The 20280-nt window shown below is 32.1% G+C and overlaps 1 protein-coding gene across 5 annotated transcripts in view; it reads right to left on the bottom strand.

Annotated features, from left to right (window-relative positions):
* The window catches only part of SNX13 (sorting nexin 13), a 105638-nt gene that overhangs the window by 21196 nt on the left and 64162 nt on the right, over window positions 1-20280 (bottom strand). For 3 of the 5 annotated variants that reach the window (XM_054564159.1, XM_054564161.1, XM_054564162.1), the window contains 7 exons: window positions 18927-19026; window positions 17847-18040; window positions 15775-15879; window positions 15049-15181; window positions 10482-10519; window positions 6111-6180; window positions 1786-1925 (listed from right to left, as the gene is read on the bottom strand). In XM_054564159.1, coding sequence (XP_054420134.1) covers window positions 1786-1925; window positions 6111-6180; window positions 10482-10519; window positions 15049-15181; window positions 15775-15879; window positions 17847-18040; window positions 18927-19026 — 780 coding nt within the window. Of the gene's footprint in view, window positions 1-1785; window positions 1959-6110; window positions 6181-10481; window positions 10520-15048; window positions 15182-15774; window positions 15880-17846; window positions 18041-18926; window positions 19027-20280 lie in introns of all 5 variants that reach the window. The other 2 variants (XM_054564160.1, XM_054564158.1) reach the window with 1 other exon arrangement.

Below are 20280 nucleotides of genomic sequence, written 5' to 3'. Positions count from 1 at the left end.
AACAGCCTACCAGCTGAAACTTCCAGCAGCCTCATTGCTTTTCCTACATGATCCATATTCTGAAGTAACACAACTTTCTAAAACCATTCTATATTCAAAAACTCTATTATTCCTGGTACAGAGATTAAAGAGGAAATGAAAAGGTATAGGATAATTTTCATCCCCAAACTGGAAGATTCTTTCTGATAAATTATTAAATGGAATGCCAAATCAGATGGTTGCTTGGATGCTTGCTTTTTGTATTATAAAGGGTATTATTTGCATATGGGTATAATTATTGCTTTGTAGAGTTAGACTTTTTATGCATAAACATAAATAAAAGATTTAAAAACATTCATATAGCTATGGAATTAGTACTACCCATGTATAATGTGCATCCTTATTTTTCCCTCAAGAATTTGGGCAAAAAAGTCTGCATTATATACAGCCAAATAAGGTAATTCGAAATAGTCCTTTTAATATGGGTTTTAGGACTCAACGCTAATCTATTTTTAATCATTTTTCAGCTATTAATAGTTTATCTTATTCTCATTCAAAAAATATTTCAATGAGATTAAGAGTGCCAACCATTTTTCCCCATTATCTTAAATAAAAAAAGGCATTTTCTAATTACTAAGGCAGTACAATGTTATTTCAAAGCTTTAGTCCACCCAATCAAATGTCACCATTATTATAATTTTTATTGGTTTTGTGACAGTTGCATATTTTAAAACTTTAATGAAATCAAAGACCTTCAAGAAATTAAAATAAATTTCATAGATCACTGAACCTACTCCAATTCATCCGCTGCTGGTTTATTTTCTTCTAAGTTGAGAATATTTATTTATTTAATAAAAAATAGAACAGAAATATATTTAATAAAATATTTAAAAATATTTAACAAAATATATTTTTAAGCACTTAATAAAATATTTAATACAAAGAAAATATTTAATAAAATATTTACTAAAAATAGAACAGAAATAATTTGTTTGTTTATATTTGTTATCTTTAAGAGTCCTTATATAATAAAACATTATTTAGTACTTAATAAAAATTAAAAACATTATTTGGTTAATGTAAAGTATAATTTAGGTAGTGGTTCTTAATGTAATCGATCAAAGATTTGTAGTAGTGTGACAAATGTCACACTATTAAATAAAATGTCCTTTAAAATGACTATAGCTCTGCATGACACTGCTGAAAACAAAGCCAGAAAATGTACTACAGTGATCCCCAGCCTCACTTTAAACCAAACCCGGATGTCTCTGCAAAGCACCACACACACACACCACCTCCCCCACTCTTGAAATAAGAAATATACACTCATTTATTTTTTTAATCCCAATCAAAAGATATGTTTTTTGATTTTAGAGAGAGGGGAAAGGAAGGGAAGAGGGAGAGAGTGAGTTGGGGATAGAGAGACAGAAACAATCAATGTGAGAGAGAAACATCGGTTAGTTGCTTGCCCTATACACCCTGATAAGGGATAGAACCTGCAACTGTTTGGTGTATGGGATGATGCTCTAACCAACTGAGCCACCCAGCCAGGGTAACATTCATTTTAATTTCCCAAGGTCTACCACTGATATTTTGTCTAGTTCACAATGGTTATGTGTACTTAAAGTTGATTTGTTGGTTAAATGCTCCAAAATCATTCTAGCATTTATGCTGATTATACAAAAATTCTTACATTATTTTCTTTCATTAGCTTTGTCAATATGTTAGCATCCTCAGAACTACTTAGAATCAAACATTGACTCAGGAAACAATTTAAAGTACACAAACTTTAAAAACCTTCATTACCTGTTCAGTGATTCTCATGTGGAAGTCATGGAAGTCACTGTAACGCCGATAGGTTTTCCACATCTCCTCACTGTTCACATTGCGCCGGTGTACAGTGATGGCATACAATGCGTATGTTTTGCCATGATCATTACAAACGCCTGCCACAGCATATGGGTCATAGTCAGCATATACTAGTCATTTAAAACAAAATGAAGAGGAACAAAAAGACACAAAAAGGAGGAAGATGAAGAACAAAAACAAAAAGGACGACATGAAATGAAAGATCTGAAATGACAGACTGAGACTAAAGGATGTCACCAACGGATAAAATAGATTCTCATCTGCTGTACTCACATCCATAAGGTATTATATATGAGGGCTACAATGCAAAATAAACTACAAGTTTATAATGACACTACTAACCACTCAGTGATGTCTACTTTGGACTATTTTCCCAACAAGTTTTCACCTATATTATTAGTTATGATACCACAATACCACCTCACAGTACAGCATTAGTCTTAAAGTTAATATAGGAAAAATAACAGAAATAAAGTAATAACCTTTTGTCTAGCCTTAACTATTTAGTTATAGTTCTACTAAAACATCCTCACCTGAGCAGAAAGCAAAAACCATGGGATAAGATTTATCTGCTCTATTGGCAACTCTTTCTCATTTCTAATATTCAATTGTTTACAAGTATAGTTTATTCTGAAGATTTTTAAAAGGCATTTTCCTACTAATTTTCCACAAACCATCTACCTGCTCATATTTTGTACTAATCTTAAGGAAAGAGTTGCTTGCCTTTTGAATCCTTTAATTTGACTTTCATATTTTCCATTTTCTAATCTCTCTGTATCTATTCTATTCTAGGTCATTTCTTAAGGTCTCTGACAGTTTACTCTCCACTCATCGGTATTTGGTTTATTCCATCCACTGACCTTAATTCCATCACTATGTTTTTTTATTTCTATAATTTTACTTGGTTCTTTTTTCATACTGTTATATTCTTATCACTGTGAATATTTTAAAAACATTCTCAGGCTAGGAGCTGCTGTGGTATACAGTCACTTGAGGATAGATGAATCTAGACACACCTATGTTGGGGGACCCAAGATAGACTTTCAATTTCTTTTGGGTGATAGATACTGTATTTCTAACCATGATCTTTACATCCTTTGTTCTTTTCCTTGACAGTAAGCTGATATTTCTAGTTATCTCTTTTCACATCAAGCTACCCTTCACGCAAAGGTCAGGGTTCTAGCTTCCCATGGCATTAGCCCATTCTGCCTCTTCTAAACTTGAGGACGTAAAAATGCCGTCAAAGCCAAGATAGCAGTCTTTATGCTCCTATGAGCTCCTTGGCTTCAACAACTCTTGACTTCTTCTAATTTGTTTTTCCTCCTGCTCTATGGCACCTGTAGCTTTCACCCTTTAGCTATTTGTATTTTATTGTTTTCAGCCTTTCTGTGTATGGGAGGTAACACTTACCGTAGCAGTTTAGACTACCATATTGACCAAAATTGCTCTTCTAATAGATTATATTGATCCATATTGTAAATAAAAAGTGACCAAGTTTGGAGCTAAATATTTATTATTTTGTATATAATTATGCAAAGCAGTCTGTGTAGCTTCTTAGTAAACTATTTTACTCACATAAAAGCTAGAAATCTATACAGGCTTTCAACAAAATTTTTCTAAGATTTGCACTTTTTTACTCAAAATTGCCCTTCATTCCCTTTCCATCTAATATCTGTGTTCTTGATCTGGCAAAACATAAAATTAGGGAAAGACTCTGGTTATGTTACTCTCAGAGGCCTTAACTATAGTAACACTATTTTTCACTGTTCACCTCTTCCAATCATCGTTCTCTCGGAGACCTGGGCATAACAAACTGCAATACACCTTCTCATCGTGTTAGAGAAGCACCATCACTCAACAGAGTTAGCACGGAAACAAGGGAATGGCTTTATCTGTTGTGTTTAAGACAGGTTTGGGAAAGGAAAAAAGAAAGCAGAAATCAATTAGGCAGCAAATCATAACCAGTTTGGAGTTAACGAGAACAAGGAGAATAGCTAGGAATAGAAAAGGAAAGAAAAGAAAAATGTAAAAAGCATTCTAAAAAAGAATGATTGGATTTGTCACAAATTAATAGGCAGGGAGATCATGACCAGGATGCATGCACAATAGGAAAAGTAATGAGATTATTATAAAAGCAGCACACACGATAAAAGGTAATTTGGTGTTAAGCAAAGATAAATGAGGCTACTTACATACAGGGTCCGGCAAAAATAACGCCCCCCTTTTATTACAAAATCTTTTATTATGAAAGCATAAGCATGTAACTCTGTAACATAACGATATCACACTCAAGCACACCACATGACATTTTAGGTGAAGTGTTCAAACTAAAAATATAAATTATTACACCTGTATTATTACCCTACTGACCACACTCAAGCAGGCGTTACTTCTGCCAGACCCTGCACGTTGATTCCGAGATGGTGGTGACAGCGGGCACAGTAGGGTTGGTTTCATTAGGACAATATCAGTCAGAGAGGCAAAGCGCAAACTATCCGTTACTAATCCATAACCGGATTAAGAAAGTAGGACCATAAGATAAGTCAGTATCATCACTAAGCACATTGCTTAATATTACAAAAATATTTTTTAAAGCAAGACTTCTCAATGAAGGAGTAGCAATGCATTAGACTATCAGTCCTATCTCCTGTAATTAAGATGTTATGGGCATGGAGATCTAGACTCAAAGAGAATCAGGAGTCCAATCGGTAGAATAAACATTTACAGAACAAGCACTAATATAAAATGCCCATCACGTAATTACTGTTATGAGTTCATTAATCCCACAACAATTCTATGAGGTATTATTTATTATTACCCCATTTTACAGATGAGGAAATTGAAGTACAGAAGTTAAGGGATTCACCCAAGTTTACCCAAGCATTAAGTGGCAGAACTGGGGTTTGAACCCAAGCAATTTGGACAAAAAGTTGTCCTCTTAACCACTATATATGCTGCTTATTTAGTATTTAAATATGTTTGTCTGACAGAAATAACAATTTATTAAAAAACATTTAGCATTGTGCTTCCACACATTTTAAGAAGCTAATATATATTTCTTGAATAAATGGACAAAGCAGCTAGAAAATCAGAGAAAAGTCCACATAAGAAATACAGACATGAGTGTCTCCCTGTAAACATAAAAGTTTAAGATCTTCATGAAAGAAGTAAAGGGGCAAATATCAACATTTGCACTTTAACAAAGGCTATCATATTTGGAAGACAAGCCAACAAAGAATATAGAGGTTTATACAAGATTTTAAAATTTTAATGAAGGAAAAAGCAGGATGACTGTATCAAAAGCTAGAAAGAAAAACAACAAGAAACAAGACCTGTGGTTTTATTGACAAGGATTTTATCTAATGCTCTTAAGAGCAGAGTAGTATGTATAGCAACTATTTGTAAAAGATAGAAGAACAACTGAGACAGCAATTACAGATAACTTATTCCAGAAATTTGGCTGAGAACAGAGTGCAAAATGAGATTCCAGCGCCAGTGAGAAGCAAAAGAAAACAGAGATTTAAAAAATACATGCAAATTATCTTTTAAACTGCACTTACACTCTAGATCTCATCTCAGTATCTAACATGTAAGCATGTAAGCATTAAATTGAACTGAGACATGTATTTCAGTATGTTTACACTTCAGTATGTAATCTGACACAACACTCCTGTATTCTAGGACAAAGGAGACACCAGATAAGGAAACATCATTATCTATTATTTACTGATGTTATCAAATAATCTAATGGCAATGATGAAAATGGATTCTTTTTCCCTCAGTTCACTAACCATATTGTTGACTAAGACACAAAATCTTAGGGGTCTCACCTAATCCAAGCATGTCTTGAACTTCCGTAAACTCCTATACCTAAAAGGTTCAGTACCTTGTTATCTAATCTGACTTTGCATGCACGAAAACAAGTTCTGAACTAAAGTCTGCCCTCAAATGATTTAATAATAATATGCAGACAATTACCAATTAGACATAAACAAAAAGAAAGACTGGCTTCAGAATTTATTAGCAATGACAAAATGCTTAGAATTTGAGCTTTATAAAATGTTAATAGTGACAACTTTAGAGAAAAGAAGTACCTACATACATAAGTAAACATCATAGAATTTAATAAAGAACATGCTGCAGGAAAAAAAATAACTTAAAAATACGAGTACAGAAGAATGGTTTGTAAAAATAAATGTGGAAAACAATGTAAGAATAATAATAATCAAAATTTTTAAGAAATATACCACAAAGTCTCTTACCGGTGTCTGAAATGTAAGCATGAAGTTGTACTAAGTCATCAGAGGATACATTTGAAAGGTCATCTAAAGACTGGGGAAAAAAATAAAAAACCAAGATTTTTTTAATTTTATAGGAAAAAAGTGTTAAAATAGTTATAAAATGCATATAATAGTTTAAAAAACATTATATATGCATTACTCATCTTTGCCCCATGTAAGCTTTTCATTTGTATCCTCATGCCTCAACAATTATCCTCACTATTTACACCAACATGAGAAAGAAAAGCCAAGATTAAGAAACTATAAAACAAAGTAATTTAAAAATCAACTTAATAAATTATTTCTTCCTTCATTGCCTGTCCATATACTAAAGTTTGCTACTTCTCAGTTATATTTAATACATGGCAAGAAAAAAATGTGGATAAAAACAACTAGACATTCTCTTTTTTATAAGTCCTCACCCAAGGATATGTTTATTGATTTTAGAGAGAGGAAGGGAGAGAGGAAGAGAGGAATATCGATGTGAGAGAGAAATATCTATCAGTTCTCTCCTATACGTGTTCTGACACTGGATCAAACCCACAACCTAGGTATGTGCCCTGACTGGGAATCAAACCTTTAATCTTTTGGTGCACGGAACAACACTCCAACTCACTGGGCCACCCAACCAGGGCAGTGGACAGATTCTTAAGTTAATGTTTTAATTTTTTAAAATGTTGAAATATACTAAAGCCAACACTGTATTATTTAACACTTTTGTTAATTTATAAATAACTCTAATTAATTTAGATTTCCTATCAATAAAATGAGAATAACAGCACTTATGTCATAGTGTATGTGCGGATTAAATTAGAAGATGTGTAAAACATTTAGAAGAAGGCTTAACACAAAAAATGTTAACTTATTATGCTTGCTTATTAAATGAAGTGAATCCATAGCCTAAGACAGATTTTAAATAATTAATTTTCAAAATTAATTTCACAAACAAAAATTATTACTGATTGACCCAGAATGAATCTTTTATAACAATGTCTTTTGGGCCTAAATTTTAAAAATCTGCCACTACACATACACCAACACATACAGAGAAAAGAACATAATCATATGATAAGTACAGACTATACAGAAAAGAGTTACTACAGGGGCTTGAAACTGCTTGAGACTACTTGCAACGTTGGCCTTTGGATGTGACCTGGGAATTTTAGATTTTGGAAAGGGTCCCCACCATTCCCTAACTGCTAAGAGTGCCTGCAATACTTAAACTATTTGTACAATGTGGTTTTTCCTGAACACCTTCGTTTTAGAAGTCTGGAATTTTGGCATATACTAGGCAGAGGGTACACATGGGACCTGCCTCCATTAAAAACCCTGGGAACTTACTTTGGTGAGCTTTCCTAGTGGCAATGTGTTGCATATGATGTCACATTCATTGCTGGGGGAATTTAGTTTGTCCCGTGGGGCTGCCATGGGAAAGGATTCTTAGAAAGCGGTGCCTGACTTCCTCTGGGCTTTGCCCCATGCACCTTTCCCTTTGCTGATTTTCCTTCATATCCTTTTGCTCTAATAAATCCTAGCCCGTGAGTATGACTATGCCAAGGTATGTGATTCCTCTCAATAAATCAATGAACATAGGAGTGGTGTTGGGGACCTCTGACATATAAATATTATATAATTCAGACATATTTTACACTTTAAAAACCATATGATCTGAATGAACTTTAAAGTCCTAATGTGATACTACCAATTATTACTGAAAGAGTCATCTAAGTGACTTGAATGCAGCCACATTTAATGACATAGTCCTTTAAATTAAGGCAACTACATTCAAGAAGAAAGCCAAAAGCCTATCTACTAACAACTGCTCATTAAGAGAGGCAAACGTGGTAATTCCGTACAGATATCCACTGTACTTCCCTGGTCAAGTGGGATAATCATTACATTAAATTAGGTCTAGTCTAGGATTAATTATTGATACCATAAGAGACTTTAGCCATATCAACTAGTCCTGTATTTCAGTCTTCCCAATAATAAAAGGCCTGCTCCACAATTCTGTTAGGATATAATGTGAAAAAAAGTACTTTGAAAAGAAACAAAGAATTTATTTTTAAGTATTCATAATGACCTATAATAAAACATTGCAACAACCTTTGCTTTAATATTATTTTTATATGAAAGATAGAAGATTCAGAGGAAATGGACTTCCTACAAAATTTAGATTATTTCCTCTTAGCTTCAAATTACAAGCCAGCATAGGGTTCGTAAAACAATTGAATTTTCAAAAAAGCATTATATTATCAGTGGGAACCTTCCCTTGTAGGTAGCATTTAAAAAGCTAACTGCTACTTATTATTTTAAATATGTCAACATCTCATACTACGCAAACCTGAAGTTGTTAGAAAACTCTGTATATAAATGTCTTTTTAGCACATTTATGATAACATATAATAAATATTTTCATTAAATATTATGAGAAAATGTGATGACACATCTCTTAAACATTAGTCACAGTTATAATGCATGTGTAATATCAAGTAGAGTATACAGAGTTACTACTGGTGAAAAAATATTAACTACAGAACTACATTCTGATATAGAACTTTAAGTGTTGATTAGTAAAAGTAAAAAATTGTGATTTCAAAACAAGCACATTAATGCTGTTCTAAAATACAATGTGTAAAGTAATCCTTGAAGATTAAGAGCTCTTGAACTTGCCAAAAAGAATAAAGAGAAAGAAAAAATAAATAAGTGTTATTTTAACATTATGCCAAGACAAAAACCAAAAATTCAAATTTACTGATAATGAGCTCAGCAAACACAACCACAAGACAATGCTACAAATGCTTATAATCTACCTGCCAATCTTAATGCCAAAATGAGTAAAACATCACACATTAAAAATTTTATGGCTTAGTATATAGGAATAAACTATCATGATCTAGTTTATAATCTTAAACTAATTTAAAAATGCAGCTATCCACTAAAATTTGTCTATAGAATAACAAAAGAATCCAAAAAACTCCAGCTACTTAAAAGCTTAAATTTAATTGATTTATGTGAACAACAAAATGTTGCAATTCACTAACCTAACTTCTTAGATTCAGAGACTGTTCTGGCTTATATCACTATTTGACAAAAGGGATCACTCTTATTTGAAAAAGCCTTTATTCCAGATATGGAATAAAGAAAAAAAATTACTTTTTACTAGTGTTCAAACACCTGTATAAGCACTACAAATGTAAATACTAGAAAATGTCAAACCAATCAAAGGTTTTGTCACATTGGAAACTTTTCTGTGTGATGAAAATTATTGCTAACGTTTTCTTCATGCTGTAGGAGCTATTCCTTGTGGTTATAAGGCTATAGAATATAACAAGTAAATAGCAATGATATCAAATGATTTAGGAAAACATTTTAAATACTGCAAAATATCTGATATAACACTAGGGCTGATCTGCTGTAGTATTTTGTTAAAGGTTATACTTTGTAAAGTAATACAACATTTACTCAGTAAGGTTATTTTAAGAATAAGTGAATAGTCCAGAAGATAACGTAAGCTAGTGGACCTCTAAACCACTTAGCTATTACAGAAAGCCAGAAAGAAATGTATGTAGCAGGAAAAACAAAGCGAACAATCTCCCCTGACATACTGCAAACTCTGACTGAAGCTTTTATAGAACACTAATATACAAGCATTTTATGAAATAAGTTATTTAATGGCAAGAATGTATATACTAAAAAGAGCGGAAATGTTCATCATTTCACACTTAACCTTGCATACATGAAACATCAATGATAGTTTATATGCTAAAAACATGTCATTCTTAAACCTATAATCATGTTCCTTATTTCACTATAAAAAACTCTATGCCTAAAAATTAAAGTAGGTACAATTTTGTTCATCTTAGAAAAACAATAAAATTTACAACCACCTGAATCTGTTATAGTGTAGACTTTAAGAAGTATCTATAAGTGTTCAGATATGCCAACTAGTTTTATATTTTTCTAACTACAAGAGAAAAAAAAAACTCCGATGTAAACATTTAGTTGTGTATATGTGACAAATGTACTCTCTATGATTGTATTAATCAGTCATTTAAAAATACTAAATATTCAGATTAGAAATAACTAAATCATTTTTAATCAAATGCAAGTGACTTATGCAGCAGTGACCCAGGCCCATTTTTTAAAATGAAAATAAGTTTCATTTTCAAATTTTAAGTCGCAGATGCCTTACATGTGAATTTAACATGTCTTTAAAAGCACAACTTCTTATCACACTAAAGGATGCTACTGGGACTTCTAATGCAGCATTCCTTTTCATATGTGAAGGCTCAGCCTTTCATATGCTTTTCAAGCCACTTTAATAATTAAAGTACACATAAAAATACTTACCAAATTTATGCTTCCTGTAGGAGACCCATTGAAAGATTCTGTGGGAAGGGAAATTCAACTTAGTATACAGTAAAAAACTTTTGAAACAGTTGCTTTACCTAAGATTCAAACACCAAGAATGAAAGTCAGCCAAACCAAGACATAACAGGACAGTAAAGAAAATTGTCATACAGTACTCTAAACACCTGGTCCCTTAGGTCTTATGGTTTTCCAACCCAGGGACTTCAGTGAAAAAATACATACAAGGTGGGGAAAATGTAGGTTTACAAACAGCTGTTCATATGGAAAACAATACAATAATTAATAAGTAATAATACAAGAATAAACTGTGCTTTGTGTACTCACAACTGTAAACCTACATTCCCCATCTCATATGTACCTAAGTTGCCTCTACACACACACACACACACACGCGCGCGCGCGCGCGCACGTACTCATGTATAAAGAGAGCAGCTATTAAATATTTTATCCTCATAGTACCATATTAAATTATCTAATATAATATAAACATGAGAAAAAAACACTGCAAACGAGTGTTTGGATATGTTAGAGGTATTCTGTTATTTCTGTCTTGCTGTATTGAGAAATATTACAAATAAAATTATTCTTTAGTGTGAAGAATGGATTGATTCTTAATATATCTTTAAGTCTACTTATTCTTGGTAGATTCAGGCCAAAAACATTAGAAGTCTAGATCCTTAATATATAACTAATAGAACAAAATATATGTAAAACTCCATATGCAATGCCATTAAAAAGCAACTAAAATTATTTTTAACAATTAATGTTAGAGAGTAAGTCAATTATGCTGTATGAAAATTAGTGTCTTCTCCCTCAGGCTTTTATCTACAACTCAGCAAATTAACAATTAAGATGCCCCTTCATACATATGTTAAAATTATTATGTATGGTTTCTAGCATTTAAGAGATTATTAATGAATTTGGATCTCTAAAGAGATCTTAAAAGAAATTTCTATTACTTTCAAAAAAAGGTAGTTGGTGTTACTTTCCAACTTCAACAATTCTAAATGCCCAGAACAATTTCTAGTTCCTCAGACCCGTGGTCACAAAAGGTAAACAGGAAATTTCACCTAAGATTATCTCTTGGTTAACAGTAAGATGATAATTAAAATGAATAAATAAATTGTTCTCTATTCTCCTTCAATTATATAGCTCTTACTTCTGTGATTTTCCCATGTCTTAAATCTTCCCACCAAGAGCAAATCAAGTTAAAAGAGAAATCAGAAGCAAAGCAGGCTAGTTTAATTTCTTGACCAACCATAATAAGATGCAGAAATAGAATTTAAAATCAACCTAGGTCCACACTTAAGAATTTGTTAACTGCCTATAAATATTAGAAAACAAAAGAAAGTGTACTTTACTTTGACATGGTAAGAAAAATAGTGTGATTAAAATTAAAATTTAAAACAAATCATAGCAAATATTTTTAAAAGGCTGTGTGTTTTAATAAAAAAGAAAACATCTATTTTTAAAATAACCTAAGGCTGAACTACTAAAGAAAGCAATCACAAAGAGAGAAAGAGAGAGAGAGAGAAAGAAAGAAAGAAAGGAAGGAAGAAAGAGAAAAAGAAAAAGAGAGAAAGAAGGAAAGAAAGGAAGAGGAGGGAAGTAGAGAGAGGAGAGAGAGAGAGAGAGAGAGAGAGAGAGAGAGAGAGCATGCATGAGCAGGCCATCAGCTTCCCACCTACATACTGGAGTTTGATTAAATAGGAATGACATTTCTTCCCCAGCAGAGAAAAACCACCAGTGGATACTATTATACTTGCTAAGATTTGGCCCATTAATTTTAGGTTCACCTGTAGCCTGCATTTTCGAAAAATCAGCTACACACTAAACACTGGGCTAGACAATTACTTCAAAATATCTGAAAAGTAGTAAAAATTTCAGAATGTCTAAAATATACACAAAGTGTCATAAAGCTTAAATTTAGAAGTCAGAAAATGATTTTATAACAAAAAGATGTTGGGAAGACCTATTTTAGTTACACAATCTTATAAAGATGAGAAAATCATAAGCATTACCATTTGAAAAAGTTGTAGTAGCCTACAACCCAGACACTGACAATAAACCTAACAACTATTTTTATTTTTTAAAGATTTTTTAAAAATTTATTTATTTTTAGAGAGGAAAAGGGACAGAGAAAGAAAGGGAAAGACACATCAATGTGTGGTTGCATATTGCATGCCCCCTGCTGGGACCCGGCCTGCAACCCAGGCATGTGCCCTACACTGGGAATCGAACCAGTGACCCTTTGGTTTGCAGGCTGGTGCTCAATCCACTGAGCCATGCCAGCTAGCACCTAACAACTATTTTTAATAATATTTCATATTCATCATTCCACATATTTTTTTCAAATGACGTTAAACAAAAAGGATAGGCAATTTCTTAGTGATAAAGTACATAAAAGCTCATCAATTAGCACTCAATGTTGAAAAGCAATGCCCTAGAAAGACAAAAGATACATACATATGTGATTCTAAACTACAATCCATCAGTGATTCCAATGTGAGGGATCACTCAGTGACTGATGGATAAGGGAAGAACGCTTACTTCAGATCAAAACCAGCTGCAGAAAACCTTTAAAATCTACTTTAATATGAGATTTTGGAAAACTTGAAAAGGCTTATAAATAATTTATTTCTATTAGTTGCATATAAAAAGATAAGCTAGTCTGGTCAGAAAGGTATATATGGAAGCTAAAAGCCAATTTAGAAGAATTTGGGAGCGTTCCTCCACTACAGCATCCGAAACTACTCCCACCGAACACATTGTTCCAGCATTTTGGAGGATACGATTATGATTCAGGTTACCTTCTTTCATTCTGTATAATACAGCAAATACATTTCACGATACTAAGGAATTTCTTAAGTAAATAAAATTAAAATAAACAAAAGTATTTACAGCAATTGTTTCTAGAACTACAGCTGTTACTGCAAATTTCATAGTGGTGCTATAAAAGACTTTTCAGCAGACACTAAATATGGATATATTACATAGTAAACTTGAGGTACACTGAATTTTACTATTCAGCTCCCATAGAAGTAACCTTAAAAATAAAACTTCCTTAATCATGCAGTCAAAGCCAGTAAAAATATATATCTAATTTTCAAAATAAGACGGAGATTTAAAAACTCAAGGTATTAGATCAATAATCAATTCAGAAGTTACTAAAACTCAAATGGAAACATCTATAACTAGATTTCCTAGATTATTTGAAAAGTAAAATCTCCCTAATGCAGACTGCAAGGGGGGTTGGGTGGCAGAGGAGGTAGGCTAGGAAACTTCCATAACAGAGGTATTTTCTAAAGCAGTGCTTACTGCCTAAAAGATCTGTTAATATCACTAACCCCAAGTGGTTCTCTTCATAAACCTATTCATAAGTAAATGATTATAATTAAAGCACTCTCTTAAACTATTACTTAGTCAAATTTTTTCCATTTACTTTTTATTTACATTGCTTATTTGCTTAGTAGAACATACCAGAAAGTTTATCAAACCTTAGATATTTAATCAGAGTTTAGCATGTGTTTTTGAATTGGTTCACAAGTAAAATGGTCACTGGCCCTAAGATTCTGGAACCGTGTGCTCTAAGGGCTGCCTCTACTACTGGTCTAAAACACTGATTATTTACTGCCAATAAAAACTTAATTTGTGTTTTAGTTTATAAATCATTTCTACATACAGGGTCCGGCAGAAGGTTGGTAGGGTAATAATATGGATGTAATAATTTATAGTTTTAATTTGAACATTTCACCTAAATTGTCATATGGTGTGATTGTCATATTGTTGTTACAGAATTACATGCTCACAATTTAGTAACAAAAAATTTCATGATAAAAAAGGGGTGTTATTTGTACTGGACTCTGTATATAATCCCATTTAAATCTGACAATGACTCACAGGTAAAATATTTATTATGAGGAGAAGAATATGAATCCAGATTCACATCTGAGAAAAATGAGGCTTAAAGAAACTGGCCAATACTGCACAGCTAATGGGTAGCGTAACAGGAATAAAATATAAATATTCTGACTCTTAGGATCTGCTTTTCTCTCTATACCAAGCTGATCGTAATCTCATTTGAAAAAACTAAAAGACTGGAATAAATGACTGTTGTAGCTTCTTCCATCTTATCCTAGACAAGATTTGGAAAACGATATAATTAAAGAGGAAAACTGTACTTTTTTAAAATATAAAGCTTTATAGTTTATGGTACACTCTCAGAATCATTACTTGTTATTCTCATTTAATCTTCTCAATAATTTTTTGTTAGTCATGAACTTATTTACCATAAAAATATTGCATGACAAAACTCAAGAAAGAATTCTTCTTTAAGAATTCAAAGCTTTGAAGTTATATGTTCTGTTATTAAATTTTCAACATTTTAATTTAGTATCATAACTAAACTTTGTCACTCATTCATAAATTTTTAAATATATTACAATTTATATTTGGACTTCAAGAACATTTTTTATCTTGTCTGAAAGGGCATTTAATCGGTAAGCAGAACACACCTCCCCCCCCACCGACAATGTGTGCCACCTACCTCCATCGCCGTCATCCGACCCTCTGAAACTAGGATCTTTTAACATATCCAGCTCAGCTAACATGCGCACATAAAGTGCATTCTGTCTGAAGGAAGGATAAAATCTTTCATCTCGTAGCATCAGTTCATATACCTATTGAATAAATGAAGATATTCAATTATTAATATGGATAATGTACTGATTTTCACTAATAAGATTTTACCAAAAGCTAGACTGAGGACTTGCTATAATGAATCACAGGCTCCGCATTTTTAAGACGTTAGCAATAAGACCATGTCACAACTAATGATTTCTTCTGGTCCATTGGTACCTAAATTGCATTGAAAAGGGTCCTACTACAACACAAGTCACACGACAGCAGGTTATAATAATGTTCTAGGAAGTAATGCTGTCTAAGAAACAAGTCCAAATAAAGTCTCAAGGCACATTAAAATAAATGTGAGAGATGTTATTTATATACATCATCAATTCACGAAATTCTAAAACTGTTTACCTGGCTCTGCAATCAGATTCAAATAAAACAGCCTAAAATAAGCATTTTCCTCATTTGTTAAACAAACACAACTGGCCTACCATTTTTGCAGTTAGGAAGTATTATTACCATAACTCTTCTGTTTAGTTACCTCTCTTTTATAATTTTCAATAACCTTTTAATAAACAAATACACGCAATAGAAATACACATTTTCTTTCAAGAAAGAGCTAATAAAAAATGTTGTATAATACCTTTCTTTGAATATCATCAAAGATTTCAGGAGTTGGATCTTCATGATTCAAAGTGTCTGCTAATTTTGCTACCAAATAATCATCAACAGTAACTCTTGGAGATGCCTAACAAACAAAAAAATAATAGTAATTATCTTTGGAGTTTCTAATACAAATTAAGCCTTGAGAGTAGAAGAATTAAATAATAGAATCATACTATTGAAAGTAATTGGCACAAAATGCTTGGTTTGTAAGTGACAACTTGATGTTTAAGAGGACTGAAATAAGAGCTAGAATCTCCTTATCACTGCGTAACATAGCCTGGTAGACAAACATGGTACTCAGACTGCAAAATGTAGACATCACTACACAAGGTTATTTTAAGGATTAAAAGAGATTTATGTAAACCATACAAGCACAATGTCTGGCACATTGGAAATGCTATGTCACTAGGAGTTAGTTTTTAGCATTCAGTAGTCCTGGATGTGTAATTAATACAACTGGCAAAATAATAAGCTATTTGTTACTTATCATTTAACACTAGAAATGATCCTTCTGAATGGTCTTTAGAAAGGACTACTCTTATCCAAGGCTTGGTTTTATAACACTGCAGCAAAGTTCCACTGTGACATGAGAGAAAAAAAAATACCTGAAAAGTTCATCTGTTCCAGCAATTTCCAAAATATGAAACTGACCTAAGTAACTAAATCTCCTGATTTTTCCATTATAGTTGTAATTTATACTATTGGACTACAATAGAATTTACTCTATAACTTACTTTAAGAATTGACAAGGAAAAGACTTATATACTCAAAAGCAATGTTTTCAGACAGCAGAAACTTGAATTTGTGCACAAAGAAACATGAACTACAATATTGAGAGCAGCAGTGCAAAACAGAAACAAAATGTTCATAAACATTATCAAAGGTAAATAAATTATTGTATACCTGTGAAAGGACATACTTTAGTGAAAATGACTATTCCTGTATTCATCAACATTATGGTTTCAAATATAATGGTGGTAGTGGGGAGAAAAGCAATAGTTATAGTACCATTCCATTGATATAAAGTTTAAAACCAAAACTAAGCAATATTGTTTAGAACACAAATATATAGCAAAACTGTATGAGGAAACAAGTGAGTAAGTACAGCAAACTGGCTTCACCGGGAAGTAAGGAAACAGGTAAACCTGAAACTCTTTTGGACCTAGACGCTATTTAGAAATGTATTCTTTAATGTTCAAATATGTACAATTTTCTAAAAATCCTTCTAGTGTTGATTTGTAACTAATTAATTCCTAACTGATTTCTAATTAATCCTATTGTTGTTGTATTATGAGAAAAGGACATAGTTTGAATGATTTTCAATACTTTTAAGAGTTCTTTTATGGACTGGCACACGGTTTATTTTGGAGAATGTTTCATGTGTGCCTAAAAATAATGTGTATTCTGCTATTGTTGCATAAAATATTCTATACATATAAGGTCTAATTGATGTATAGTGTTCTTTAATTCCTGAACATCCTTGGTGATCTCCTAAATGTTCTGTCAGTTAATGAAAGTGGGTACTGAAGTTTTAAACTATTATTGCTGATTTCTTCCTTCAATTTTGTCAGTTTTTTGTTCCATGTATGTGGAGGATTTTTATGCTTCTGTTTTAATCATCCTGATCAATTAATCCTTTTATTATTATAAAATGTTCCTCTTTTCTCTAGAAACAACTTTTGTCTTAAAGACTATTGTATAATATTAATATAGCCAATCCAGTTCTTTGCTTACTGGTTCCATGATTTATCTGTTCCGTCCATTTACTTTCAACTACTGTTGTCTTTGAATATAAGTATGCATGACTTTGAATCTTGATGTCATTAGTATTTTCATGACCTTGGACAAATTAATACAATTTTCTAAGCATTAGTTTCTTCACCTACAAAATTAACATAATAATACACAATAAGACTGTTACCAGGATTAAATAAGAAAATGCTTGTGAAGTAGTTGTGCCTGGTGTGAGTAATATTTACAAGAACTATAAAAATTATTAATGATACTGCCAAAGAGAGCAAGAACATAGGAACCAAAACATATCCTCACCTTTTCTGATAAATATTGTTCATAAATTCCAACAGCAGCTGCTCTTAAAAGACCTTTGGTTTGGTTGGTTTGATGTTTTCCATCTTTCTGACAGCTTAATAAAACTTCTAGTTGCTGTTGGGCGGTAACCCGGTACCCTTCCACTGTCATCCAGAAAAAGAGATGTGCCTGACCTCCAGTTTGCTGCATGTAATCTACCGAACAAAATCCGTAACAACATAGGTAATAATGTCACACATTTTGGGGCACATGTAGCGGTAATACAAGTAAGTTAAGAAGGAATAAAGTTTCAAATACTTAAAATTCTGCATTTTGAAAATGTTTAACAAATATTGGAGCTGAAAATATATTATGAATTAGTAAAGCTAAGAAGAGCAGTTATGTAGGAAACACAAATAAAAGTACACTCTTTAAAAAAAATCATTTTTCATGATAAAATTTCTAGGGGATAAAATTGCTACACAAGGCTTCATCAGAAATAAACTATTTCATTAACATTCAGCCTTTGTTCTCAATAAAGATTACTAATCATAATATATTAATATTTCCTTAAATATTAAAATAAGGAAGGAACCCTACAGCAAATCATGCATTTATTTTTTGATCATGAAAATTAAGAATCAGGAAATGTTGCTGAAAATTTCCTCCAAATAAAAGTGATTTTGATGTAATAGTAACAAAATGAATGAATATGTAACTATAAGTTTATGTATCAAAATGTATGAAAACAAATCCCTTCCCAATCATACACAAAAATGATACAAATAAGATCTATATATTGTGTATTACTCACAAAGTACTCTTCCTCAAATAATTTAAACTCATAGTAGACTCTGCTAGGGTTTATTTTAAAAGTAGTTTAGCAAATGTACATTAGACTTATAATGAGCATTTATCTCTTCAAAAACAAAATAATTCTCTACTTCTATGTTTTCCAGTGAAAAAGGAACATTCAGAGAATGGGGAGTAGAGGAGAGACAGATTTGGCATGTCCAACATTAAGTATTTAAAATATAATAACATTTACAATTATTAAAAATTTCAAGGGTTATATTATTTTCATAAAATGGATTTACCTACCCATAAAAAATTGTAGTGCAACATTGTCTACAAGGATGCTGTCCAGAGGGACTGTGCAAAGTTTCCCAAAGTTTGCTGCCAGTTTCACAGTATTTATTTCCTATAAATAAAATCAAATGTAGGTTATTTCATCTATTCATTCATTAGGTTAAAGATCTTTAAATAGGTGTAAAAAAATCAAAATGGAACAAAAATAAAGTTTTTTCCTTCTATAAATGGGGTGCCCAATAAAATCGTCTCAGCTCAGTGAATGTTATTTTCAGAGTTGCTTAGTAAATATACAGGGTCCAGCAGAAGTAAAGGCCTTGAGTGTGGTTGGTAGGGTAATAATATAGGTGTAGTAATTTATAGTTTTAATTTGAACATTTCACCTAAAATGTCATATGGTGTGCTTAAGTGTGATATTGTTGTTACAGAATTACATCCTCATGATTCTGTAGTAAAAAAGGATGCTATTTGTGCTGGACCATGTATATTAAGTACAATAAGCATTCACTTCTTCCAATGCAAAATAAATCTAAATTACTGTATTTTCAATTATCCCTCTACCTCTATATACTCCAAATAAAAATGAGTATTTCAGAAGTTCAAGGGGATGTTCAGAATGCTTAATATGTCCAAGAATAAGCGAATCCCAACATTTTAAAGTAGAGGCTGAAGTCTGTCTACTGGGAAAACAGAAAATATTCCCAAAGAGTGATTTTGCTCCTAAGAGGATAAAAACTCTAGAATGTATTTTACAGAAATGTAAATGTAGAAATGTACTTCTTCTCAGAGTATGTAAACAATAAATTACATATGTCTTTTGAAGTTATAAAGCACAGTAACTACCTATATATAACACAAATTTTAAAAGATTCAAAATTTACAGAATCTACCTGTCAAGCACTATGCTAGGCACATTACACACATTACTTCATTTTAATCTCCACAACATTCCTATTGGATAAGTACTGCCAATTCCATCTAACATACAAGAAAACTGAAGATCAGAAAGGCTGCCTATGATCACAAAGCCAGTAAGAATGAGTTTGTTTTCAAAGATTGCTGTCCTTTCCTCTGAAACCCATGATATTTCTGTGAACTATTTTCACCAGCTTCTCTGTGCCTATTCCCAAATCCTTACCTCACAACCCTGATTTAAAAAGAAAAGATAGGCAGGTTCTCTGAAAGTTAAATAGGCTGCCTTATTCAGGGACAAGATACGAAATTAAGCAAAGGTGATACATAAAGGAGAAAAAAGATAATTTGAAGTAGGAAGAAAAAAAAATTCTTGTGTAATTATTATCCCCTCATAGAAGTACTGAATAATAACAGGTAACTCACTTAAAACATCTGGCATAATGCAACCCAG

Source organism: Pteronotus mesoamericanus, unplaced genomic scaffold (genome assembly GCF_021234165.1).
Source record: "Pteronotus mesoamericanus isolate MK-2021 breed Mesoamerican mustached bat unplaced genomic scaffold, CSHL_Meso_final scaffold_85, whole genome shotgun sequence".
Classification (NCBI taxonomy): domain Eukaryota; kingdom Metazoa; phylum Chordata; class Mammalia; order Chiroptera; family Mormoopidae; genus Pteronotus; species Pteronotus mesoamericanus.
This window is presented reverse-complemented; position numbering and strand designations above follow the sequence as displayed.